General features: G+C 43.2%; 1 protein-coding gene across 1 annotated transcript in view; it reads right to left on the minus strand.

The window, feature by feature from the left end:
- Positions 1–27,020, minus strand: part of CCDC148 (coiled-coil domain containing 148) — a 151,606-nt gene that overhangs the window by 35,876 nt on the left and 88,710 nt on the right. The window contains exon 11 of the mRNA XM_066638028.1: positions 4,570–4,710. Within this exon, the coding sequence (XP_066494125.1) occupies positions 4,570–4,710 (141 nt within the window). The remainder of the gene's footprint in view (positions 1–4,569; positions 4,711–27,020) is intronic.

The following is a 27,020-nucleotide window of genomic DNA, read 5'->3' on the forward strand; positions in this document are numbered from 1 at the left end:
CATTTATTCCAAGTTAATGGAAACATGCTTAGTGCAGATTTCTGAAAGTGTTTGCAGTTCAGTGACTTCAAAGAACAAATCTCCTTTAAATTACTGTTATTGCACCAAGACAATCATGCATGTTCAGAGAAAAGCATGGCTTTCCAGAAATGCTGAAATTTTAGCAGATTAACATTCACCTACACAGGGTTGAAATCCAATACAGCTTAAAGTATAGCTTCATTTAAGCTGCTTTTATATGCATAATCGACTGAAAGGGTAAACTAGGTATCTCTGGGCCCAATTCTATGGGCTCCTTACACTGCCAGAACTAATGTTCCATCAGCAGAAGGCCGTCTCTATCAGAGTTGCAGATGCAGTAACACTGTGTGCAATGGGGCTGCCAACATGAATGGTTGGCAACCTCACGCTACTGGACCACCCAGAGATCGCTGGCTGGCCTACAGCATGCAGCAGAGACCACACTGGTGCCGCTGCATTTAACGGGCCAGCCGAGGATACAATTGGGCCACTAGCTTCTCAAAATGTCTCCTCTGGTATATAAACTGAGTTTATTTTGTGGTTATCCAATATGGTTTGCAGAAATATGAAGCATTTAGTTAAAAACAACATGCAATCAACAATGAAATTAGGTTCCCTTTAGGGTTCTAGTGTAGCTACACTATATGATCAAAAATAGAAGAAAAATTCAACACTGCATACACAATGTTCTCAAACAAACTTGAGTGGGAATATGCTGAGAAGACAGGCAGCTCCTATTGTCCACCCATGTACCCTCCACGTTGGTGTCTATTCAGAAGGTGGCAGCCACTACAGCTGCTGCTATTTTCTATACCGGCTTCATGCCAACTAGCCCCAGCCCTCTTATCCTTAGATGAGGGAAGAACAGTGTGTTTCATGTGTGGGAGAGTGTCATTTGAGTTGCTGCTAAGCAACTGTGCAAGTGTTCCCTGCTGCTTTTGGATTGAGCAGAAAGTAACAAGGGACATGTGGATGACTGAACAGAACTATTCAATTATCCTCCTACTGTATGTTCCCTCCCCACTGGAGAAGTAAGATGCTTGAGCCCAGTTGGCATGAAGCTAACTGGAAATATACAGTGGCATCACATCCACCAGAAATATGGCAACACTGGTGGCTGCCTTGCCTGGAGGGAAAATGAATAGCGCAGACTTGGGACAGATGTGCTTTTCAGCATGGCAGATCTAGATACTCAATATTACAGAAGATGGCTAGAATGGTCAGCAGCAGGAAAAAATAGCTGATAAACTATGTGCCCCTGGCCAGAACATCTCCTGTACTAGAGCTATTTTTGTACACGAAGAACATAAGAACAGCCCCACTGGATCAGGCCATAGGCCCATCTAGTCCAGCTTCCTGTATCTCACAGCGGCCCACCAAATGCCCCAGGGAGCACACCAGATAACAAGAGACCTGCATCCTGGTGCCCTCCCTTGCATCTGGCATTCTGACATAGCATTCTGGCATTCAGGAGGTTGCACATACACATCATGGCTTGTAACCCATAATGGATTTTTCCTCCAGAAACTTGTCCAATCCCCTTTTAAAGGCATCCAGGCCAGATGCCGTCACCACATCCTGTGGCAAGGAGTTCCACAGACCGACCACATGCTGAGTAAAGAAATATTTTGTCTTGTCTGTTCTAACCCTCCCAACACTCAATTTTAGTGGATGTCCCCTGGTTCTGGCGTCATGTGAGAGTGTAAAGAGCATCTCTCTATCCACTTTATCCTTCCCATGCATAATTTTGCATGTCTCAATCATGTCCCCCCTCAGGCATCTCTTTTCTAGGCAGGAGAGGCCCAAACGCCGTAGCCTTTCCTCATGAGCAAGGTGCCCCAGCCCAGTAATCATCTTAGTCGCTCTCTTTTGCACCTTTTCCATTTCCACTATGTTCTTTTTGAGATGTGCCGACCAGAACTGGACACAATACTCCAGGTGCAGCCTTACCATTGATCTGTACAATGGTATTATATTAGCCATTTTGTTCTCAATACCTTTTCTAATGATCCCAAGCCTGATGAAGATGGATCATAGAGCACATAATGCAGCATCGGAAAATGGTACACCTTACAGCTCATTTTCAATGCATGTTGTATAAATGTTGCATGTATAACCTTGGCTGTGGTACTCTGGTTGAATTTGTGACACTACAGATTTCTGCTGGAAAGTACGTCCATGGCCACTATAACTATAAATGCTTTCCTGTCACAAAGGCATAAAACCGTGTCAGCGATGCAGAAAGCCTCAAGCAGATGGGTTCCCATGGTCAGCTCTGGAAAGGCAAAGATCTATGCGTGCTCCACAGGAAACCTGAGAGCTCATGGCCTGCGCATCTAGAATTTACCCCAAAGTGCGTACTGGACAAGCATAAAATATGCCTGCCTCAACTGTAGTTGCAAGCAAGAATTAAACTGAAGTTAGGGCTAAATCCTGTTCAATTTTCGAGCACTGATGTAGCTGTGCTAACAGGAGTGCACTGCATTCTGTGGTGAGGGGATGGTCAAGGAGACCTCTTCAAGGTAAGGGAGTGTTTGTTTGCTTACCTTGAAGTTGCATTGAGACTGCACTGGCACTTGAAAGATGGATAGACTGGGCCCTTAGTGAACTCAGAAGACGGAGGTAGTGAAAGGAAGAGTCACATGAGAAGCTTGGCATGCAGAACAGAGTGTGGGACATCTCCTCTTTTAAACATCAGCTCCATGTATCCCTTGGCCAATACTTCTCCTGAACTGTCAAGGGACCCCAGTAGCAGCCTAGAATGCTATGAAAAGAGCTGCAGACTAGGGGAAAAATAAGAGTAGGGAAATCCCAGTGTGTACATAGAAGTGTTTGCACATGTCTTTGGATCCTGGCCAGGAAAAATAAAAACATTTAGGTCCTATTGTCATACCCTTCATATAATATTTGTTTTGGAAAAATGGATCAAAGAGCAAATTGCTTCCTTTCTAGCCTTGCTCTTTCCCAAATGTACAAAAAAATACATTTCCTAAATTCAAAACAGGCCAATGAGACTGATTGTTTGAAGAGCCAATGAGACATTATTATAACACAGCATGGAACCAATAAGTTGTTAATAAGGTGACACCCTTGGGGGGGGGTGACACCACTAGTGACCAAAATTGCAGCATGTAGCAATAATACCATCATGCTATATACCATAATTTTCAACAGAATGCAATAAAAAAACTGCATTGAAATATCTATGTTCTATCAAAAGATATAGTCAAAAACCCAGCAGAGGTGGGGCAATGGTACGTCACCACATCCACCACCTGGGTCGCTGCCCTACCCACTGCATGGAAGGTCCATCATGCTGAATCTCCTGTACCGGGTGACACAAATGCTAGTGACGCCACTGCCCTAATTGCACCACCTCTGGAGTTGGTTGGGCCAGCACAAGAACATGCACCAGCCTGTGGAGGCTGCATCAAGCCTCCGCACCACCCAGAGAAAGTAAGGTTGCGCTGGTCTAGGATGGCCAGCATGGGGGACTGGGGGAGGGCAGGTGTTCTGAGGTGGGGGGAAGGTGGGAGGGCCAGTGGGCGAACCAGGTGGCTGGTCCAAGGTGGGACTGGACTCTGGCACTTTTGTTCATGTTGATTCAAATGTAGGTGAATCCTACATTTTGCCTGACCTTGTGGCTTAACTATTGACTAGGCAAATGGTATGTATAGCTGTACCGTTATAGCCTGGAAGTCTCAGCAACAAAGCAAGAGTTCAGGTGAAAAACCATACTTTAAAAGCAAATGATTACTTCAATGAATAGGATGTGCCTTGTGAAAATAAGTTTGCTTATAGTGCAATCCTATGCATGTTTACTCAGACATAACACACGCATTCAATTTTGTTCAATGGCATTTGCTGCCTAGTAGGTGTGATAGGCTTGGGCTGTTTCTAGTTATAACCCTGGAAACAGAGTCCAGATAAGAAGCAGTATGTACATAGCTTTTCTGTAGTGATCTCATTTTTTTCCCCAGACACTGTCAAGATTTTCTTTACAGCTCTGTTTCTCAAGCAATCAGCAAAATTAATGTTCATTCCGATATTCAGAGTGATGCCCACATTCTTTTTCTGATTACAGACACTGGGCATCAGGCCCACCATTCGCTGAAGCTATCTCTGTAATGTTCCAATTGCAGTGTGCAGACATTACATGTGCTGCTTATTTGCTGCATTGCAGCATACCTTGCTGCAGCAGCAGCAGCACTGGAAACCTCAGTGGTCTTTGCCACATTAGCTCCTGACAGCAAAAATCTGCCAGGCAGCTCGCTCTTCTGCACTACGACAGTGTGGTAGACACATCGCATATGCCTGGGAGTGTGCTATTAATAATAATGGCAATAAAAACTTAGCATGACGACTGGGAAAGTGGCGTGGAGTTTTCAAGCTCAAGCGGGCACTGGTAGAATTCCACAAAGCACTCGTTCATCTCTAAAATAATGCTTAAAACTGTTTACAAGGATATAAAGCATCAAGATCCATTAAAGCTTAAACTATATTCAGCCATTTAAAACACACACACACACACACACACACTTTGCATACTTTCTGTTTATCTGCTGCTCTCTGGCGCATTTCTTTTTCTTTCTGAAACCTCTCTTTTTCATCTTCTTCCTCTTTCCTTCTGGTGGCTATTGCGGCTTCTAGTCGGGCTGCCTCTTCCTGCTGCAAACGCCACTGTAGAACCTATGCAACAAAGATGGAGGCATTTATCCAGTTCGGTCCACAACATGCTCAAAAAAGGGCAACATTACACTTTTATTAAGAAAAGAAAAAGACAGTTTCAGCAAACAGGAAATGGTAGTTATGCTCTGGCTGGCCCTAGGAAAAGTAAAGCGGACAATGAGGAATGCGTTCCTCTTCCTTGCTGTTGCAGAACACTTGTAGCTGATCCTTCTGGCCCCTCACTTTGCCACATCTTGCTAGTACAGGTGACAATGCCCTTGGATGTTTGAAGTTTCCACCTATAACCTGCAGCTGTGCACATAATGGGTTGTGCAACTTCTGTTGCTACAGCTGAGAAGCACCACAGCAAGAATGAAACAGATGACCGTGGCAGCTGAGAGAAGTTTGAAAAAGGCTACGCTTCACACATACTTATTTTGTCTCACTGACACCTCCTGAAAAATAGAAGAAAGTCTGCAAAACCTCTTTCACCAGAGGAGAAAATGAGATGGTAGCAGTGTACATATCACAACTAGTGACCGTTTCCATCAAGCCACCTGGAAATACCGTCTCCAACCTAGGCCGATGCAAGGCTTGCCACAGAAGCTGCCACAGATGCTGGATTCAGCCTCCGTGTGCCGGCGCACCTCTATGCGCTGGCGTGGCTCACTCCCAAGGAGGTGCAAGCATGTCCTTTGCATGCTGTTCAACTTGAACCACATGCAACTTGGAGGTGTTTTAATGAGAAATAATATACTACCTTAAAAAAACTTTTTACTTGAGGAAGGGACGCCTTTTTTTGCAAGGCGAATAATTTTTTAAAAAATTTGTATCGTCCTTTTTTGGAGAGCCTTTTAGATTTTTCAGCTCTTTTGCATGGCCAACACTCATTGTTGATGTCAAGTTGTGGGGAGCCCTGGAGTGAGACCCCACACTGGGGGCTTCTGATGGTACACTGAGTACTACCATTGCCCTTGGTTTTGAGGGTTCAGGGGACAGACTGGCTAGGTGGGCCCTCCAATGGTTGTGGGCTTCCAGGAAGTACCCAACCTGGTTGACACCAGTCTTATTAAGATGGACTGACAGTTTCTGCAATTTTATACTCTATTTTTTTTACATTGGGTTGCATCTTAATATCTTTTTGTGTTCACAGAAAAAAGCCCTGTTTGCACAAGGGCTTCCCCTTCCCTCTGTAGCTTCCTGTATCTTCAATGTCTGGTCTTGAGGATCTCCCAACCCTCAGGAAAAATGTTACAGGGGCGAAGGGGGCTGCAGAGGGAAGGGGAAATCAACAAGTATCTTTCATCCTCACTTGCGTAAATAAGAGCGCAATCCTAACCAACTTTCCAGCACTGGCATAGCTGTGCCAGTTGGGAGGCAATCATGGAGGCCTCCTCAAGGTAAGGCAATGTTTGTTTCCTTACTTTGGACTTGCATTGCCCGTATGTCAGTGCTGGAAAGTTGGTTAGGATTGCGGCCTTAGTCTTCTGCCAGAATAACAAGATCATTGGATACAGCCCACTGTGTCTTTTTAAATGTTTTGTATTATTTAATAATGTTTTTTATAAACCATTCTGAAAGTTTTGAACGGACAAGCAAGATACGCAGATCTTACATATGTACATACATAGCAACGGCTAAGATGGGCTTGATGCAAAAAGGTCTCCTAGCAGGGTGTTGGTTTGTCCACTCCCAGCTCACTCAGGGGATGCAACACACTACTTGTGTTCTAAGATATGCCTTCAGTGCAGAAACATTATATCTGGCTTGCAAAAGAAGTGATTGAAATCCAGCCAACGTCTTCAATATATAGAAGATTCCCCTCCCTACTGTGCTACAATTCTGACACGTAAACAAGCCCCAAGACTGAAAAACTTGAGCCTTCTTAGCAAACACAACTTGCCTGTTTAATCAATAAAACTATATTTAATTACAAGCATGGAGTCATTTAATCCTCTGATTTATTTAGTAGATCTTATACTCCAGCCAATACTGCATTATTTTAAGAATAAAATGTCAATTGAAAACCTAAACAGGCTCATAGGCTGTATGAATCTTCCTTGGTGCTTATTTACTGTTTATGGCTGTAAGTAAATATGGAAAATGAGCTGAAGGTCACCAGCAGAGCTGTTTGTGCAGAACCACCTCTCTACTAACTTGAAGGATTCAGAGACCAGCTGCCAAAAAAAAATAAAAAAAAAAAATCACCTGCTAGGATTCTACAAACCTAAACTCAGCTCGACAATCCCTTTCAGGCACAAAAAAAAAGGTTCAAGGTGCATAAAGAAGAGCTTCCTGCCTGCCTTCAAGCACCTACTTACACATTTGCCAGCAACACAGGGGTTGGCAACATTGTGTCAACACCCTAGAGAGGACCCACCTTTGAACTAATGGCATAATGGCAACTACCGCCTCGTGCCCCCTGCTCACCAGACATTGAAGAGACAATTCTTCTGCCTTGGCTAGCACGCATACCATCACTTGAGGGACACATCTCCTCTCCCCTCCATCCTCTACAGAGCAGGTGGCAGGCAGCTTCTACTTGCCATTGTCTAAATCAGTGTTGTTTGTTTGCCTGCTGGAGCACACAGCAATAGCTGTTAGGAGCAGCTGCTGCTCAAAGCAGGAGGTAGCTTATCAAGTGGTGGTAGATGCTGTTAGCTGTCACCAACGTCAATTGCTATTTACATGAGCTCGCTCGCTCACTTGTCTCTCGCTCTGGGCAGCACACGCTACTCCTAGCAACAGTTCACTGCCCACTTGGGTAGGTAAGTGGTCACAGACAGCAACAGTTGCTGCCACTCAGTGGCATCACTAAGGGGTGTGGGCTGTACTGGGTAACATGCATGGGGGTGTGCGTGTGAGAGACACCACAACTGGCCAAAATTTTTTAAATCTTGGTATTTTCAAATAATACCGTCATGTTATATATGATGCCTAATTTCATGCAGAATGCAACGAAACAACTGTGTTTAAGTATCTCTATGCTATCAAAAGTTATAGCCAAAAAACCAGTAGGGGCAGGGTGATGGTTCATCACCACAACCACCAACTGGGGCATTGCCCTGCCCTCTGCATGGGAGTTGGTCCACTATAGGGGTGACACACTGGCCTCCCACACTGGAAGATGCAAACCCTAGTGACCTGCTGCCACCTGCCCTCTGTCCAGAAATGGTGGGAAGAACCATTGGTAAGATGGCCCCACTGGGCAGAACCACCAAAACCTACAGCAGGCTCTGAAAAACTAACATGAGCTGATCCTTCCACTGAACTGAATGAGAAGTCTTAATGTGCAGGAGATTTATGAGCCTATCACAGCCACACAGGTTTCTGGACTGCAGGAAAAGACTGATTTCCAGATTTTGTCAACCTTACCAGTTCCTTCAAGCAAGAGAGATTAAAGGAGTTCATGCAACAGCTTTTTCTATCATTAAGAGATTCTTCTCCTGTCACCCTTGGCGGAGGTCCTTCTATAGCTCTGCCTGCCAAACCTTTAGAAAGTATTTAGATCAAAGGCCAATACAAGTTGTAGCACGTTGGATTTTAAAAAAAAAATCCATGAAACTAGGATGCTTGTGGCCTTTTGCCTACAGGAAATATTTAAAAAGAATTTAATACATGTTTAGTTGGTGTGCAAAATAACTACTGTACCATGGGCTAGCCTATGTATTTTTGGAACATATCAATTACTTAAATGACTTTTGCAGTAATGAGAAATAGCAGATTAACATAAATAATCACGCCATATAATTATGCGCTATAAAAAATGAATCCATGTTAAATCATTTCTATTTCTAAAATTGGAAAGTATTATTTGTCCCATTTGATTATACATTGCATACTAATAATTCACAGCAAAATAAATTACTGAATGTAACAACTGCCAATCACAAGCAAAAATCCCCCAGAAGGAAGGACCGTTAAACTGAGACAGGCTATAGCAGACCAATTTTCATTACAATACTGTAAGGAGAAATTACAACTATAGACTGTGAAACTGCTGCTAAGGATCAATAATCGGCAACGTTTATTCATAAGAGTATCCCCATCTCTGGCAAGCGCACACACAAACAATCTATAACATCATTCTGCAGTACTGTAAACGCATTTACAGTCAAGATGTATTATAAACATTCATATTTTGCAAGCTTCAATTCATAAGCTTTATGCGAACTTTTCAAAAGATCAAAGGCTGCAATTAGAGAAAGTTTTATCAAACAAGCACTTGCCAAATCTCATTCACAAGCCAGTCAAACCGATGGAACAGGCTGCCCATTCCTGTCCATGTTTACTCAGAAGGAAGCCCCACTGCATCCAACGTGGGCCTACTCCCAAGGGTGTGCATAAGATTGCAGCCTGGCTTTAAGCCTACATACACTTGGCAGGAAGTAAGCCTGACGAAACTCAGTGGGCTTCAATTTCAAGCAAACATGCTTAGAATCAAGCTACAAATCAGCTTATAGGCATTATGGATAAGTTGGTAACTACTGTACTATTATTCTGTCTCAATAATGCTTCTGCGCTGTTATAACACTGGAATTCAGACACATAATCCAAACTAGCAATGTGCGGGCTTGAACCAGGAATGCCACTTAATATGAATTTTGTGTGTGTGCGTGTATCCGTCCCACTAAGAGAGAACAGAGTTGATTTGAGAATGCCTCATGCAAAGCAACTGTCAGCCTGTATTTAGGACTTCCGAGCTTCATAAGAATAAGTTAACCAAGATGTTGGGATAAGAGAACAGTAGGAAAATATAGCTGTTTACTAAAGCATATAGGATTCCAATGAAAATGTCAACACAAAAGCAGTTTGGCTGCTGTTCACTAAAGAAGATACCATAATCACCTATTTAAAGCAGATTTCCTGCACTGAAGCGTGGAATGGTAATAATGAAAGAACCAGGAGCCAGATCCATCCTTACAAGGAGATACAAGTTTAAGATAAAAATGTACCAGAATTTAATGACAAGATCCTGTTTTCGGGGCAACCGTAATACTTTGATTTTTTTTTTTAAGTTTCGCAACAGAAGTTGTAAGGAAAACATTTGCTTTTGCAGTTCTTAAACAGAAATTGATTTTAAGCCGTTTTTAAGCAGCCTTGAAAAGGTTAGCAAGCCTTGGTCACAGGCACATCCAATGTGCATAAATGCACAGTCCTCTTACACAAGGGTTCCCACAGTACTGCTGGGGGAGGAGCCACCTAGCCATGAGCCTGCCTGAAGCAGCCACTGAGTGGCGGGCTGGAGGGGCATTGATTGATGAGGGCTGCCGTATTCACTGTGTCCATCTGCCACCCCTCTCTGGCCTGCCATCAAGGGTATGTATTCAATTGGCCCTCTGATTCTCTTCTTGCTCACTGAGATCAAGCAGAAAGAGGACTGGGTATTACCACATGTGCTTTCAAACTAGTGTAACAGTCTCAGATGGGGAAAAACTACTTGTATACGGAGATCCTATGCACAGGCTAATGACACCATTCAATGGTTTTGCAGGAAGATGAGACTAAAAGGTGCAACAAAATAGACTATTGTGGGGACAATTATTAATAATAGGGAAGTAGAATCAAAAGAAAGCATTTAAAGGAAAAATCACACCCACACCAATGCATTCACACAAAGGAGGAGGGAAATGGTGGGACTAGCAGCCCAATCCTATCCTCCCCCTCACTAGTGCAGCTGCACCAAAAAGGCATGCACTGTATCCAGTGGGGAGGGCGGAGCAGGAGGCCCTGCAATGGGTCACCTTGGACCTGTGCCAGTGATTTCGCTGGAGAGGAAGGGGAAAGGGAGACTGTTGCCAGAGGGGATAGGATCTGTGGTGTGCCATCGCCGCCGGATCCACCCCTCCCACAGTCTCCCCACCCCATTTCTCCCCCTCTTCATTTAGTTTGCAGGGAGTGTTTCATGGATGGGGAGGGGGAGGAACTGTGTTGAGAGTTGGAAGCAGGTGGTTATTGGTGGCGGCAGCTCTACTGGTATCCTATCCCTCTTACTGGCCTCGATTCACCTACCTGGGTCCACTTGGACTTGCACCAGCCAAAGATGGATAGGCCTGGGCTGCAAACTAAGTAAACTGCTTTGTTTACAGTACAATACAATACAATACTTTGTATTGAAAAGTGGTAAATAAATACCCAAGTGGGTCCCAACCCACAGTTTGAGAAACACTGCCAGAGAGAAAACCTGTGCATCTCCCTCCCTCCCTCCCTCCCTGTCTCTTTCTCTTACTTTATCTATTCCTTCTAATTTTCCCTTCCCTCTTTCATGTTTTTTTAGAAAACTTAGAAAAAATTTGGGAGGTGCTCACCAACTGGAGGAGGATTCACTGACTTCTTGTGCAATGGGAGATAAAGAAAAAAACTTAGAAAACCCTTATGGCACAGGAACACATGCTTCATGACTGACCATGCCACAACACTGGCAGGGCCCAAAAAGCATGGACTTATGTCATTCGGCAGGGTGGTATATAGGTAGTAGTGTGACTGACGAATAAGAGGGTTTAAGCAGACCATTGACCATAAATATTTTATGATACGCATGCACACATATTTCCTGTTGCTCAGGAAGGCTGACCCAGGATGTCATGCACACATGAGTTCTGCCAAGCCACTGCATCTTCCATTTGCTGGGTTGAGAAATAATCTGTCCGCATTCCTATCGTATATCAATTGTAAGAGTAGCTGGTATAAATGATCTTCTGGTAGTGATTAAACCCTACAGATGTCTAAGGAGAGGGCAAAGGTTTTCTTGTTCCATTAAGCTTTTATTGGTAACTGTATAAATCACTGCTTAGCTAGTTTAGGAAATTTATTCTATTCTTTCTATTAGTCTCTAAGTTTTCAGATCTCCTGAAAGAAATGCAATTTAAAAATTTATACAAATATTTCAATAATAAATTACAAGGACATTGCAACCCTTCACTCTGAAGACAGGAGCCCTGAACTGAGGGTTCACTGAAGTGATGACCACAGATCTTTCGACTATGCAGAACATAACTTGCCATATTAATGTTGGAGAATAATTGTTAAGAGTGTGAGGCCAGATGCTCAGTTCAGCATGCCAAGTCTGGTTCAGAACCCATTCTTTTTAGCAATGCAATCCTATGCATGTCTACTTAGACATAGATCCCATTATGTTCAACGATGGGCCAATCCTACTCATTTGTAGTGCCAGTGCAACGGCCACTGCAACAGTGCTGGGTTCATAAAACCACCATAAAGCACTTTTCTACACCAGAGAGTAAGAAGTGCCAGTGGGAAGGCCTGAGCTGCCAGTGCTGAATTTCGAGCTATGACTGCGACTCTGAGTAGCACAGGGGTGGGGGGAGGCAGGAAGGAGATGAGGCACAGGGGTGTGGGGAGGACAGAATGGGGAGTGGCTCAGGCTTAGGAGGGGGAGGGATGGGCGGAGAATGTATCCACCATATCCTATTCCCTCTCCCAAGGCTCCTCCCCCATCCTGGGGTTTCTCAGACTTGCACCAGCGCTTTCACTGGCACAAATCCGAGGAGCCCCATTGAGCAGGTTGCTGTTCCCTTAACCAATAGCCTACTCCTATCCAGTGCTGGATACAGCATGGGCCTTGAGGCGCTGCTGTACCAGCACAGGATAGAATTGGGCTGTGAGACTTGTAAGGCTTATATAGGATTGCAACACAGTGGAACTTATTTCGGAGTAGACATGCCTAGGATTGTACTAAGTTACTGACTGGGAACAATTGTTATGTTTTGGCCGCAGCAGCTTCCCATCTGAAAAATGGGAAAAATTATATGCTAGTTATACATTGCTCTGGGTTACTGTTAAGAATAAATGTTATGGTTTTCTATAAACATTATATAAATTATTTAAAGATTTAGGCCATTGTCATATTTTATAATTTGAAGAAGCAACAATGTTTCAGATGTGAAAGATTTATTCAAAGAAATTAGAAGTCCCTTAAAATCTCATTCTTCTGGAAGCATTTGGGAGGTCTTGGGAATAAGTGAGCCTTGAGGAAAGAAAACAGTTTTCTCTACCATTCTGAATATCTCTGCATATTATTCAATTACTATTTAAAATATGTACATACTGCTTTTCCACAAAATCATTCACAAAGTAGTTTACATAGCAAAATAAATGAAAGAAATAGTTCTCTGTGCCCAAGGAGTTCATGATCTAAACCAGGGGTGTCCAAAGTTTTTGGCAGGAGGGCCACATCATCTCTCTGACACTGTTCTGGGGGCTGGGGAAAAAAAGAATAAATTTACATTTAAAATTTGAATAAATTTACATAAGTTTACATAAATGAATATATTAAAGATGGACTTATATGAATGAATGAAGGTCTTGCAATAGCTCAAGGCCTATAAAAGGCCTTGCACAAAGCAAGGCTGGCCTTTTCTTCACTGCTGCTACTATATCACAGACATGAAACAGTAAGCAGTGGAGGGAGCCCTCATCCCAAGAGGTTAAACAGTTAAACAGTTGCCAGTGCAGGCTCTAGTAAGACTCCTGAGGGCCAGAGGCTCATTGGAGACTGGGGGCTCCCTGAGGGCCACATTGGGAGTCCTCGAGGGCCACAAGTGGCCCCAGGGCCGGGGTTTGGGCACCCCTGATCTAAACATCAGACACAACAGCTGCTGGAAGAGAATCTCTGCTGGGGTGAATAGGAACTTTTCTTCTCCTGCTCCTAAAAGAAGAGAGAATCACCACTTAAAAAGATGTCTCTTTGCCCAGTTAACAGGGGCATGATTCCCATTTGTGCTGAGTTACTGTTGACTTAGAATGCATCAATAATGGCTCAATATTAGAAAAATGTTTATGGAAACATCAATTTTTAATTTCAAGTTATAAGATTAGAAACATACACAAAGAAAATCTGAATTGCAAGAGAGATGGGCAGCTAAATCCTGTCTCCAGAGGTGCTCCTGGGTGTAGTGGCACCAAAATGGCTACCACTGTATCCAGCAGAACTGCTGGGGCTCCCAGAGGTCTCCTCAGGAGAAGAGAGGTCCTCTTCTCCCAGAAAAAGCTCCAGGCCTTGCAATGGGGCTCCTTGTGTCTACTCTGGCTATTTTGCCGCTGCAGACTTGAGAGCCTCCGTGTTGAGTTTTGCAGCCTGACACAGAAGGTAGGATACAGTGGAACAGGGCTCCACAGGTCCCACCCCTTCCACCTCAGTTCCTCCCCCTGCCCTGCACTCACCCCACCCTAGAACATCTTCCTGTCACCAAGGCCCTCACCACCGCTCAGAGCTCTTACCATGCTCCAGGCGGCATCCATCTGGGGCTGGGCCCAGGCCAACTGGCACTGGGCCAATGCTCATTCCTCTCCAGATGTCACGGTGTTCCTTTTGGCATGTTTGTAACACCCAGTGCCGGTGCTGGAGCGCAGCACCAGTGCTCAGAGCCCATAGGATTGGGCTCTGAATACATTGCCTAAAGTCTTTTCCCTATTCTAAGTCCTGTGAGTCATCATAAATACATTCACTTTTAGCACAAGCCTATGTGTGATTACTCAGAAGTAACCTCCATTGTGTAAAACGGGACTCACTCCCAGGAACGTATGCATAGGATTGAAGCTTCTCTTTTCCTAATTCAGGACACAAATCAAGCTGGCTGCCAAGATTTTTTTCTCTCCAAAAGTTAAATGCATTTTTAAAGCTCTCTTATTGGCTTCGGTTTTTCTCATAAACAGCATAATGATTCGTCTGAAAACTCACTTGGTAGTGGAGATTAAAGTCACAATTCTATGGAAACCGAATGCAATCAGAAGTGCGAGTGCTGATGATAGTGAAAATGCATCTTACATTTTAAAGCTTTGGAGAAGGAGCTGACTTTGACTGTGGAGGCCTTTCAAAACATATCTTGCTGTCATTGAACAAACAAGATTTAGTCAAACCAGAAGAGCTCGCGTGATAGTGGTAGGAATAATAAGAGTAAAAATAACAATACCATCCAGTTTGTAATACTAGGATTGTAGCATCACTTTTTTTTTATAAATTATAATTATCCTTGTGGGGGAGGTAAAGTCCAAGTGCTGGCAGAGGTTATATGGATATAGCAAACAGAAATCAGAGCATTTTCTAGTAATGCTGAGCGCTGATTCAATAGAGCTTCTGGATCTTAACACTTTGTACTTTTACTTCCCAGCAGGACAGGAACTTTGCAAAGTCCAAATATTCCTATTGTGACAGATGTAAGTTAAAAAGGAGGCAAGACCAGAAGTTACATAAGAAAGCTAATGACAGTAAGAAAAAAATTGTTTATTGAAAAGCAAATAAGCTCAAGATTTAACTTGCTTCAAAAACAAACGTGCTCACTATAAGGGGCTAGCCTCCTAAAAAATTACTCCTAAAACAGCCATTATTCAGTTTGGCCTTCCCCACCACTTGTGAAAAGGATATCCATGAGAAACTGGGACAAATAAAACAAAGACACATTTTTTATTGTTTAAAAAGTGAGCCTTCTTTTCCTGACCTGGTAGGAAAGTTCAAGGTTGCTTACAATATATCAATAAGAAATCATAAAATTAAAACAATAAACCAACTTCCAATTCAAATCAACAAAAAACAAAAAACAATGCAATCAACAAAATAATGAAGGAACAACTTAAAAACACACAGTGTAGGGGGAAAAAAACCTTGGATGAGGAAGGTCTGTCTTCCTGCCTGGGGCAGCTATTTTGCTTAGCAACAGAGAAGGCCCTGTTGCAAGTCATTGCCAACCATACTTTCAGTGGTGACAGCCCCCCAACAGGGGCTCCCCAAATGGCATCTGTGGGTGGGGCAGTTCTTAAGAGAGAGGTAGTCTTTCAAAGTCATCACCAGCACTTTAAATTGTGCCTAGAAATGTACAGGTAGCCAATAAACATGATACAACAGACATGACCCCTAGTGCCAGTTAGTATAAGTGCGCGTTGGGTTCTCCAATCCCTGATGCTATGCGATTAGTTCGTTAGGCAAAAATTCAGCCCAACCTAGTGCTTTTGTTGTCTAAACAGACACTCCCTGCCATACACTAGCTGGCTGCACAGGCTGCTAGAAATAGATTGCCTCTTCATTGCATTAAGAGCCTTTGGCCCAAATCCTAACCAACTTTCCAGCACTGGCATAGCGGTGCCAAAGGGACGTGTGCTGCATCCTGCAGTTGGGTGGCACTCATGGAGGCCTCCTCCAAGTAAGGGAATGTTTGTTCCCTTATCTCAGAGCTGCAATACCCTTATGTCAGTGCTGGAAAGTAGGTTAGGATTGTGCCCTTTGTTGTGAAAACAGACACTCTGCTGCAGGCTATGGGAGACCCAACTGCCTCGTTAAGAGCCTCTTTGTTGTGCTTTGACCACCATATATGTGATCCATCAATAAGCAGAAGGTTGTTAAGCGATGCACCCCTGTAATTTGGTGGCTACATTCAGTAGCAAATTGTAGTTTTCCAAACAGCTTTCACAAGCAGCCCCACATAGAATGTGTTACAGCCCAATCCTATCCCTTCCCCCACTGCACATTCATTGTATCCTGCACGGAGGGGGTTTCGGATTTAGTGGAATTTCAGCATTAACAGACATCCCTTCCCCCCGTCCACTAAATTGAAATTTCACTGAAACGACTTGCCTTTTCATCAGGGCAAGCAGCTGCATGGAAACTTGAAGGAAGTCTCTGGCTGCATTCACAGTTGTCTCCAATATGCTTTTCTGAATCATGGCTTTAACATTTTTGCTTCATACTTTCACTTGTGAAAATGGGGGAGGGACTAACATATTGAAAGCAATATCGCAGACACTGAAAGGCAATACTGTTAATAATATTCAGAAAGAATAAGGAACACATTCCTTTCTTCATATTTTTACATTGGCAATCTTCAAACTTCAGTAACCTATGATCTGCATTATAGTGCTCACACCAAAGGTAAATTATTCCTTTGGCTTACTAACTGGAGAATTTCTACCCCCTAACACTCAGCAAAACACCTTTTGAAGCCTTTATAGAGCAGAGGAAAGCACATAAAATTTTAAAGTGGTATCCAAATCTTGATAGTTTCAAAAACTATAAAATCAATGAAGCTCAATGTTGGGCAAGTGGGAACCCATTGGCAAATGTTCTGAATATTTGATGGCACTCATGAGATGTAAATATATTTGTAAGAAATAATGCAACCATTCAAAGACATCCCAGCCTATTCTTCTATTTAAATGAAAGGTGAAAGAATGTGATCCTGAGTTCGTAACACCAGAATTGCCAGGATAAGTGTAGCAATTCAGGTGAGATTTCCTCCAGTCTTTTGAGCTTAAAAAGATGTTTAGAAAGAATCAACCATGGCATTAAATTTAAAAAAAAACTTATAAACAACTGGTTTCTTCTCATGCTGATTGTCTTCTCCAATCTAGCAACTGAGGTTGCACGTATAGGGTTCTTCTTTTAAAGCTAAACATTCCAGCAATCAGATTTTTGGGAGGGTGAACTTGAGAATAGAGTCAGTTCCCCCTCCCTGTCTCCTTTCCTGACCATGAGCAGGATTTTATTTAATTTTTTTAAGAGCTCCAACTTCAAACCATTTCAGCTCAGCCCTATGGTAGTAATCTATTGCATATAGTCACATGGTGGGTTGTTACCACACCCTCACAACCACATGGAAATTAGGGATCCAATCCAATCCAATTTTCCAGTGCTGGTGCTGCAGTGCCAAGGGGACATGCACTGCATCCTGTGGTGGGAAGGCCTTTTCAAGGTAAGGAAACAAATGTTCCCTTACCTCAGGGCTGCATTGCAGTTGCACTGGTGCAGTAAAGTTGGATAGGATTGGGCCCTCAGGCACTGGAGATGTGTTAAAGTGCTCACTACATGGTCAGGCACTACAGGTAACAGGTTCTTCATGAAGCATCCCATGTTAAAAGGTAGGCTTGTAAGTGTCCACCACAGTTTTGTCAGTTTTTAAATTGTCAGTTTTATCTATCCAAAGACCAAAACTTGGCCTTTGACTAAAATATAACACATACCCTCATGATTCAGACTTGAACAATTTCTGGTAGGGATAATATACGGTTGAGTGACACTTGGTGAAAATACATGCCTGAATATTCTTCTAAGGGAAACTCAGATTTTTACCTGCTACAGATACAAGCACATAGGCCTCCAAGTTAGTTGTGGTGCAATGTTACATTAAATATAAAACTAGAGTGAAATAAAATTATATATAAATATCTGAGAGTTGGCAATACTTTACTTAAGCTAAACATAAGCCTAAGTAGAACATCAATATATAAGAAAAATAAGGTGGTCTGGACTGAAGCTTTTCACTCTTTGTGCTCCAATGTCAGGAAATGGACATTACTGTGTAAACATTAAATGTGCTGTTTCAGTATTAAACTATCCTGATTGTTAAGCTAATATTAAAGTTGTAGGGAAACGGGCTCCCCTGCAGCCTGTTTCACAAATGAGATCACATTTTAGCAAGGCGGCGATTGCCAGGAGCAATAAGCTTTGAATGCCAGTTGTAATTAAAAACGTTACTTTCAAATATATTTCAGAGTATATACATGGTGAAAGGAGGATTTGCCAAGTGAACACAGATTGCTTTGCTATACAGAGGGTACACTTCTTCATACTCAGTTAATTATTTGACTAGTGTACACTGCATGGACATAAAGCACACTAACCATGACTAATTAGGGAAACAAATTGTACACAAGATTTTTCATTCCATGTTACTGGTGAACAAAATCTGCCCTAGCAAACATGTAAACAATGAAATAAAAACATTTTTTATTTTTATGCCAATGAACAAAATCAGTTAGAATGAATACTCTTTAAGCTAAAATTCTGATGAGCCTCATGAACATAGGTCCCATGGCTAGATGGTATAAAACCATTAACACTAGAGGTGGTGGTCAGCAAAATCTTTCTATAAAAACAAATCAATGATACGGATCAGAGCCACGGGTACAACAGGTAAGGAACACAGGAGAAGACTAGGTACTTACTAGCCTTTTTCACAATGGGCAATGCGAGCACCCACACATACTCATGGTCCTTGAAGCCACAGGTCATGGATATGACTTATAGGCCAGTTCACACAATTGATGTCAGTCAGCCATTTGCCTCACCCTATCCATTGCAAAAGAATAATTGAATTGATTGTCTCAAGGACAATATAAGTTGCTTCACTTGCTTCTTGCATGTGGGAAGTCTCCAGCAGCATGAAAATGGTGGCTTGTATTCCCGCTTAACAAGTGACCAAAGGGTTTAAACTGTCAGCAGTTGGGCTGAAAATTTCAAAGCACAGATCAACTCAAATCCAACTTAGGCGTAATTAAATGTGACAATGTTGAGATTCACATCTGTGCCATTTTTTTCCACTACGACGATCTATGGGTTTGAATTTAGCATAGAAATAGGTCTTACCAAATGTAGCTCTCAGTGAATGCAAGAAGAGGCAGAGCCACCCAACTGCCTTGGCAAGTGGGCAAGACTTCACTCTTTTCCCACGCTGTGCTGCAGACGCTCCAAGTTGCCTAGACAATGAAGTGACTCTCCCTCTCGGCCTACACAACACTGCATATGCTGCAGCACAGCAGGAGAAAGCATCTCTTTGTTGCCTAGGCAGCAAGTGGACACTCTCCCTTTCCTCTGCCCTCAGCACAATGGGCAAACCTTAGTGAACCCCTGAAATATCAACAAAGTGCAGGAACAATTTATCTGGTCTCTGAACAAAGCTAAGTCTGCTATTTTGGTTCTGCCCTATTTTAAATAGGACTTTCGTAAGACAACTGCATGCGATGCATATTCCTATGACTTCAGCCCATCACCACCACCCCACCCCTAGCAGCTTCTTCAAAATCAAAACAATTAGGCGGGTGATGGTTTCCCCCATGACAGAACTCTATACATTGAGACTTTCCAAAGCAAATCTGGAGACTGAAAAGTAAGTATATTAACTTTCTCTAAATACTCTTGGTCACAAACTGATAATGTCTTGTTGGAAGGTGGGAAGTCAGGTTTGATCATTCGACTATGATCCAATTAATCAGGAACAGAGATGACTCGTAAGGTAATAGGGATATTTATTTATTTAATTGCTTAAAGCATTTGTGCCTTGCACTTCAGCCAACAAGGTTTCCAGAGCTTATATAAAATTAAGTAATACGAAAACATTTCAGCAGAAATATTGGGGGTGGGAATGCTATGTCATGCTCCTTTGCCTTCTCTTCACAGGGCAGCTAGTGGTTCTAGGGCCACTACAAGGGGCCCAGTCAATTTGAAAGACATCTCTGGACTGGTTGCAGCAAACTAACACTTTGACTTGAAGGCTTTTTCTCTATGATTCTAAAATAAGCCCAGGTCTCTCCCCCTCCCCCATCTAATGCCATGCAACAACAATGGGGCAGGAGAGTGTGAGGTGCATGCTGTGAGAGGCCAGTGATCAGATGGCTTGTGAGAGGTAATTTTAAAAACTTACTTTTAAAAACTCACCTCTACTTACCTACTAAAAGTTTTTTACTTACTTCCTCGTAGGCTGCCTGATCACCTATGGATCTCCTTGGATCCATGCCAGCTATTTTGCTGGCGTTACTCTAGGGAGAAGAAGGAGGCAGAGCGGGTTGCACAATCAGGGATAGGATCTGGTCCTATCCCTATCTGGTCTGATCCACTCCCTCCAGTCCACTCCCCACCTCACCCTGGACCACCTATGAACCACTACCTCTACCATCTTACCAGGACTGCTGGAGTGTCCAGGACAGCCTGTTGCATACACCATTACTATCAGTAGCTCTGTTTCTGCTAATGGCTCCATTACGTGCAATGGTGGTGCAAAATTTGAGCCATTGCAGAGCCATTTATAACTGCAGATTGATAGATCTGTTGTGATAAATGGCCCATTGGAATGGGTCATTATTCGATTGTCAGCCTTGTTTCTTAGTCTCTAAGAGCCAAGCTGCATGAGTTGGCAGATGTCTGCCATGGAGCTGCCTCCTGTTTGCTAAAAACATTCTTGACGGGGAAGGGAATCCCAATCAGAACCTGGACACAAAGAGAGGGAGAAGTTCATTCTTTTCCTGAGTGTTGATTTTGTTTTATTCAGGAAATTTAGTGGGTTTTGCATTTGCCACTTGCAAATGCAGCAATTTCACTTTGGAAGCAAATAGGTGCTTCATAAGGGGCGATTTTCAGAATAATAGCAGCGCATGGGGGAAGAATGAACTTCACATTCCTCACACAACTTCCCATTCCCCAATTATATTTATGGCGATTCTTCCTGTAGGAAGCATGCCACCACAGCATGGCATTTGTGTGCTCAAATTGCTTGGTCTTAAGATACTTAGTTCAAGAAGCAACAACACAAGACCCAGAATTTTCACTTCCTGCATCTGGAAGTTGATGGCAATCCACAAAAATTTATGCCAAAATAAGCTGGCTAGTCTGTAAGCTGTTTCTGCTACAACATATTTCCCCTTTGGAAATTCAACGTAGGACATGTATGGTTGCACAACAGCTAGGCTAAGTTCTCTTCAGTTGTCCTGTGTTCAAGTCTTTACATAAATTCTTTTCCTTACCAAAGAGGAAACAGTTCATGGTTCCAAAGATAATTATTCATGCCTTTGACATCTGAGCATCTTGTACCCTGGCAAAATCCTCCGCTGAGTTGTATAACACATCTGTATAAAATGCAACCTAATGGTAACTTCTCTTGCTTACAGTAATACATTCAAAGCTCATGTGTGTTCTACATCGTTGCTGAAAGAGGGCAACCCCAGAGGCTCTTGCCATCACCATCACATCATTCTATCTCATCTGTAAGCCTTGGCTTATTTTGTGCTTTAACATACGTTGGGAGAATTGGGTCACAATCAATCATCATCCATTTAATATCTTTCAGACAGCCAAATGAGATTATATCTGCCTCTAGCAAACATGTTTCAGGGGCTCTGGTCAATATGCTTTAACGTTTAGCTGATAATTTATGGTCTAACTGAGGAACAACTAGATGCATTTAGGTTAAGATGTTAGGCCAGCTAAAACCTTTTAATCCAAGGACAGGCAGGGTTTTAAATTCCTCTCATTTTTAGCAAAACATTTTCTGAAAGCAAGGCACATTAGTAGTTGTTCATGTTGTTTTCCAATATTTTGTACGGTAAGCAAGTAACAGATGCATTCATCTCAAAAATATTAACAGCGGTGGTTAAACTATTCATATGATGCTGCTGACATATCTGATAAAGGTCCTAGGCCATGTCTGCATGGTAGAAAAACTTGGGCCCCTGTTCACAATACCTTTTAAGATAGGACAGTGAGCACTTGTACAACCATGAGTCTGTGGTATGCCACATGTTCTGTAGCGTGAAAATCTCACAATCATTTTCCCCCTCCATTGACTTCTCCTCCTCCTCCCTTTCCCCCTTCCTGCCTGCAATTTTCCTCTGTGTCTCAATGGGGGCATTGTTCCAGGCTAACAACTTATTTGCTGAGCAAACTATTAGCTGCAAACTTTTTTTAAAAAAAGCATGCTGACGAACAAGCACCATGCAGAATAATTTCACATCCCCTCCACAACATGATAGAAGTTGTTTGAACAGAAAGTGCAGGGCTGCCAGCACATCTGCCAAATCCAATGGGGAAAAGACTGGTAGAGAGGGGTACATTTTTATCTGAACATCCTGGCTGCCACATAGCGCCTTATGGAACTCCTCTGAACTATGCCAACTCTGTTGCTGGACAACGTTGAGGAGATGCTGGGTTCAAGTCCAGCCTGGGAAGGGACTTCAGGCTCTGACCACTGCTGACTCTGTCTCCTCCTGCCCTGTTCTCCACACTTCAACCAAATACTCTTCTTCCCTCCTACAGACACCTGTTATCAATTCCCCATTAAAGCCTGTTACCTTACCAACCTCTCTTTACTTTCCAAAAGTCCTCCATCCCTTAAATCACTTACAATCCTTACCATTATCTAGCCACTCCATACCAATTCTTTTCCACTTTCCCCTATTTATATAGGAATAGGCACTGATATACAACCTCCTTGACAATTGGGTTTTAAGATGTCTGGATATAATTAATCATATGTTAAAATTTCCTACAGAAGGATAACCAATTAGAAAAATAGCTGTATGCTGTTACTCATAGGCTAGTTACATATACCATAGGTATTAGGTATTGGCAACCTTCAGTCTCGAAAGACTATGGTATCGCGCTCTGAAAGGTGGTTCTGGCACAGCGTCTAGTGTGGCTGAAAAGGCCAATCCGGGAGTGACAATCCCTTCCACACCGGGAGCAAGTGCAGTCTGTCCCTGGTCTGTCTCCCTGGCTATGGGCCCTCCTTCTTTGCCTCTTAGCCTCAGACTGTTGGCAAAGTGTCTCTTCAAACTGGGAAAGGCCATGCTGCACAGCCTGCCTCCAAGCGGGCCGCTCAGAGGCCAGGGTTTCCCACTTGTTGAGGTCCATCCCTAAGGCCTTCAGATCCCTCTTGCAGATGTCCTTGTATCGCAGCTGTGGTCTACCTGTAGGGCGCTTTCCTTGCACGAGTTCTCCATAGAGGAGATCCTTTGGGATCCGGCCATCATCCATTCTCACGACATGACCAAGCCAACGCAGGCGTCTCTGTTTCAGCAGTGAATACATGCTAGGGATTCCAGCACGTTCCAGGACTGTGTTGTTTGGAACTTTGTCCTGCCAGGTGATGCCGAGGATGCGTCGGAGGCAGCGCATGTGGAAAGCGCTCAGTTTCCTCTCCTGTTGTGAGCGAAGAGTCCATGACTCGCTGCAGTACAGAAGTGTACTCAGGACGCAAGCTCTGTAGACCTGGATCTTGGTATGTTCTGTCAGCTTCTTGTTGGACCAGACTCTCTTTGTGAGTCTGGAAAACGTGGTAGCTGCTTTACCGATGCGCTTGTTTAGCTCGGTATCGAGAGAATGTGTGTCGGAGATCGTTGAGCCAAGGTACACAAAGTCATGGACAACCTCCAGTTCATGCTCAGAGATTGTAATGCAGGGAGGTGAGTCCACATCCTGAACCATGACCTGTGTTTTCTTCAGGCTGATTGTCAGTCCAAAATCTTGGCAGGCCTTGCTAAAACGATCCATGAGCTGCTGGAGATCTTTGGCAGAGTGGGTAGTGACAGCTGCATCGTCGGCAAAGAGGAAGTCGCGCGGACATTTCAGCTGGACTTTGGATTTTGCTCTCAGTCTGGAGAGGTTGAAGAGCTTTCCGTCTGATCTGGTCTGGAGATAGATGCCTTCTGTTGCAGTTCCAAAGGCCTGCTTCAGCAGGACAGCGAAGAAAATTCCAAACAAGGTTGGTGCAAGAACACAGCCCTGCTTCACTCCGCTTCGGATGTCAAAAGGGTCTGATGTGGAGCCATCGAAGACAACAGTGCCCTTCATGTCCTTGTGGAAAGATCTGATGATGCTGAGGAGCCTGGGTGGACATCCAATCTTGGGGAGAATCTTGAAGAGGCCGTCTCTGCTGACCAGGTCGAAAGCCTTTGTGAGATCTATGAAGGCTATAAAGAGTGGCTGTCGTTGTTCCCTGCATTTCTCCTGCAGTTGTCTAAGGGAGAATACCATATCAGTGGTGGACCTGTTGGCTCGGAATCCACACTGCGATTCTGGATAGACGCTCTCTGCAAGTACCTGGAGCCTCTTTAGTACAACTCGGGCAAACAGCTTTCCTACAACGCTAAGGAGAGAGATGCCGCGGTAGTTGTTGCAGTCACCCCTGTCACCTTTGTTCTTGTACAGCGTGATGATGTTTGCATCCCTCATGTCTTGAGGTACTCCACCTTCTCTCCAGCAGAGACAGAGGATTTCATGCAGCTCAGTGACTATGATCTCTTATACCATAGTTCTATACCATATTATGACACTGAAATCAACAGCAAATGTCTCTATTATTTCAGATCTACACACTTGACTGATCTAGTTGTGAAGTGCTCAGCACATAATGCATAAAACTTAACAAAACAAGCATTTAAATGTTATGCATTTTATATGTCTTAAAATGCCAATAATAATATTTGATTTCTTGTTGAGAATTATTTACATAATTGCATTTGCTACAAATATCCATTCTGTATGCATTGCTATATTTCTATAGCCCAACACATACATAAGAAATCTGGTTTTCTTTCTTGAAGGCCTTCCAATTTAATTAGAAGTGCATAACAATAAGAAATAATAAGAGACCCCAGGAGAGAAACAAGGAACTAAGGAACAGAATCAACAGGAGAGAGGAAGAAGGAAATTGGTAATGCGAGATTGCTATTATAATGAAGGAAGTTCATTTGCTTTGCTTCTATTTTATCTGAAGTTTAAAAAAAATAACTATAGCGAGGAACAATAAAAGGAGAGATAACAACAAGCTGCTAATAATATAGAAGCTTGCCTTTGGAATGTGCAAAGGATTTTTTCTGTTCAGCAATGTACATGGTTCCCTTGGTAGTAAATGTGTGCAGAACTTTAAAAATATACTACTTCAGAACAACACACCTACTTGCCAGCAAATCCAAAGCAAAACCATCATTCCTTCAGCTAAGCTGCAGGTTAAAATTTCCCTGTTCACAAATTACCCCATTAGGGAATTCTCCTCTACTTCTCTCTCACATACTCTGCCATATTTCAGTCACCACATCAGCTAAAGATATGTTCAAATATTACATTAGCGAGAGACAGGGTAATTAACTATGCAAACAGCAGAAGGAAATCTCAGGTTGGTGCATGTCATTCTTGCCCTCCTTACTATGAGCGGAATGTAACATCTGAACAGGGCTTCAAAGTACTATGCTTCCTGATTCCACAGTCATGTCCCTGGCTTAAAAGGGCACTGAGACTTAGCAGGGAAATTTGGTTCTAGAACTTAGCCCTAGATGAGATTAGGTGCTGCTTTCAGCTTCATAGAGTTAAGTATGCAGCCAAGACGTTGCTCTGTCTAGCCTAAAACCAGAATTTTATTCCTGCAGAATCCAGTTGCATGAAGCCGTTTCTGCCCAACATTGCATATACGCAACAGGAATCAAATGTGTACACCTGTGTGCCAGGTAAAAATGGGTTAAACAAGATTTTAATGTAATTGTGCTTACCATCTGTACATCTTTAACGTAATTTTTTTCCATCTAAAATATTAATTAATGGCCCTTCCTATCTGGGCCAGCAGAAGTTCTAGTGCCAATTCTGCTGGTGCTGATTGTTATAAAGCAATCAGAGCCAGTCATAAAATGTACTCTGGCAGCACGCTACTCAGTGTGCTGCTGGGGACACTGGCAGGAAAGCCTTCCTACTAGTACTAGTGTATCAGGAACTACCCACTGATCCAGGTAAGATGGCAGGGGAGGTGGGAGGAGTAAACAGAGAATAGAAACAAGCATGGGAGGGCAAAACAAGGTGGTGATGGGGTGGGGGACGGCGGGGAGAGGTGTAAAAGGGCAGCAGTGGGGGCAAGCTATGGGCAGATCAGGTCCACAAAGGGCATGGGTCCAAGCCAACCTGTGCCAGGGGGCAAGCAATGGGCAGATCAGGTCCATAAAGGGCATGGGTTCAGTGGCAACTGCCACCACCAAATCCTAACTGCCTTCCTGGATCTAACCCCATGGCATGGGTCCACGCCAACCTGTGCCAGCTATTTAGCTAGCATAGTCCAAGTAGACGGCCCACACACAGTGGAGGTTCACCCCCCAAAGCATTACCATTTCACAAGGTCTTCCAAGGCTACCTCCTGCTATTGAAACACCTCTGAGCTATCCTTCAGGTCATGTGCAGATAGCCGCTGTCCTGCTGATGGGTTTGATGATGGGATAGAGAAGATTGGCTGCCTCTTACAAATGTTTGAATCTTACAAATGAGCAAGGGAATGTTGTCTGCTGTTTGCCAGCGCAGGAGTTTGGGAGACTTTGAATTGCTTCCTATAATTGCAGATCCCACAGCTCTGCCAAAGGAGAAAGGCAGCAGCTGCACAGTATTTCTGAAATAAATGTGTGGGTTGAGGAAGGAAAGCATCAACTGCTTCCCTTATCATGAACCTAAACCCCAAAACTCTTGCAACCGCACAGATGGTGCACATCCAGGCATTAAAAACAATACACACTTTTTAATATGTAAACAGAAAGGGTTATTTTAATAGACCAAAACTTAGAAGCTGAAGGGGCATCATAGGAGATCAGGCGGTGTCTTTGGCAAGGATGATGCTTTCTAGCTCCTTGACAATATTTGGATTCTCTGCAGGAATCTCACAATGTGGAAAGCTCAAAGAGGGGCAGCTTCTGATAACCTGAGAATCTCAACAACATTGTTTCATTTTGTTTTCCTGTTTTTCAAATGTGTCACCTTCTGGAAGATTACCATGCTCCACACTGTAAGGCATATAGCTATATTC

The sequence above is a fragment of the Tiliqua scincoides genome, chromosome 1, assembly GCF_035046505.1.
Source record: "Tiliqua scincoides isolate rTilSci1 chromosome 1, rTilSci1.hap2, whole genome shotgun sequence".
NCBI classification, from domain to species: Eukaryota; Metazoa; Chordata; class Lepidosauria; order Squamata; family Scincidae; genus Tiliqua; species Tiliqua scincoides.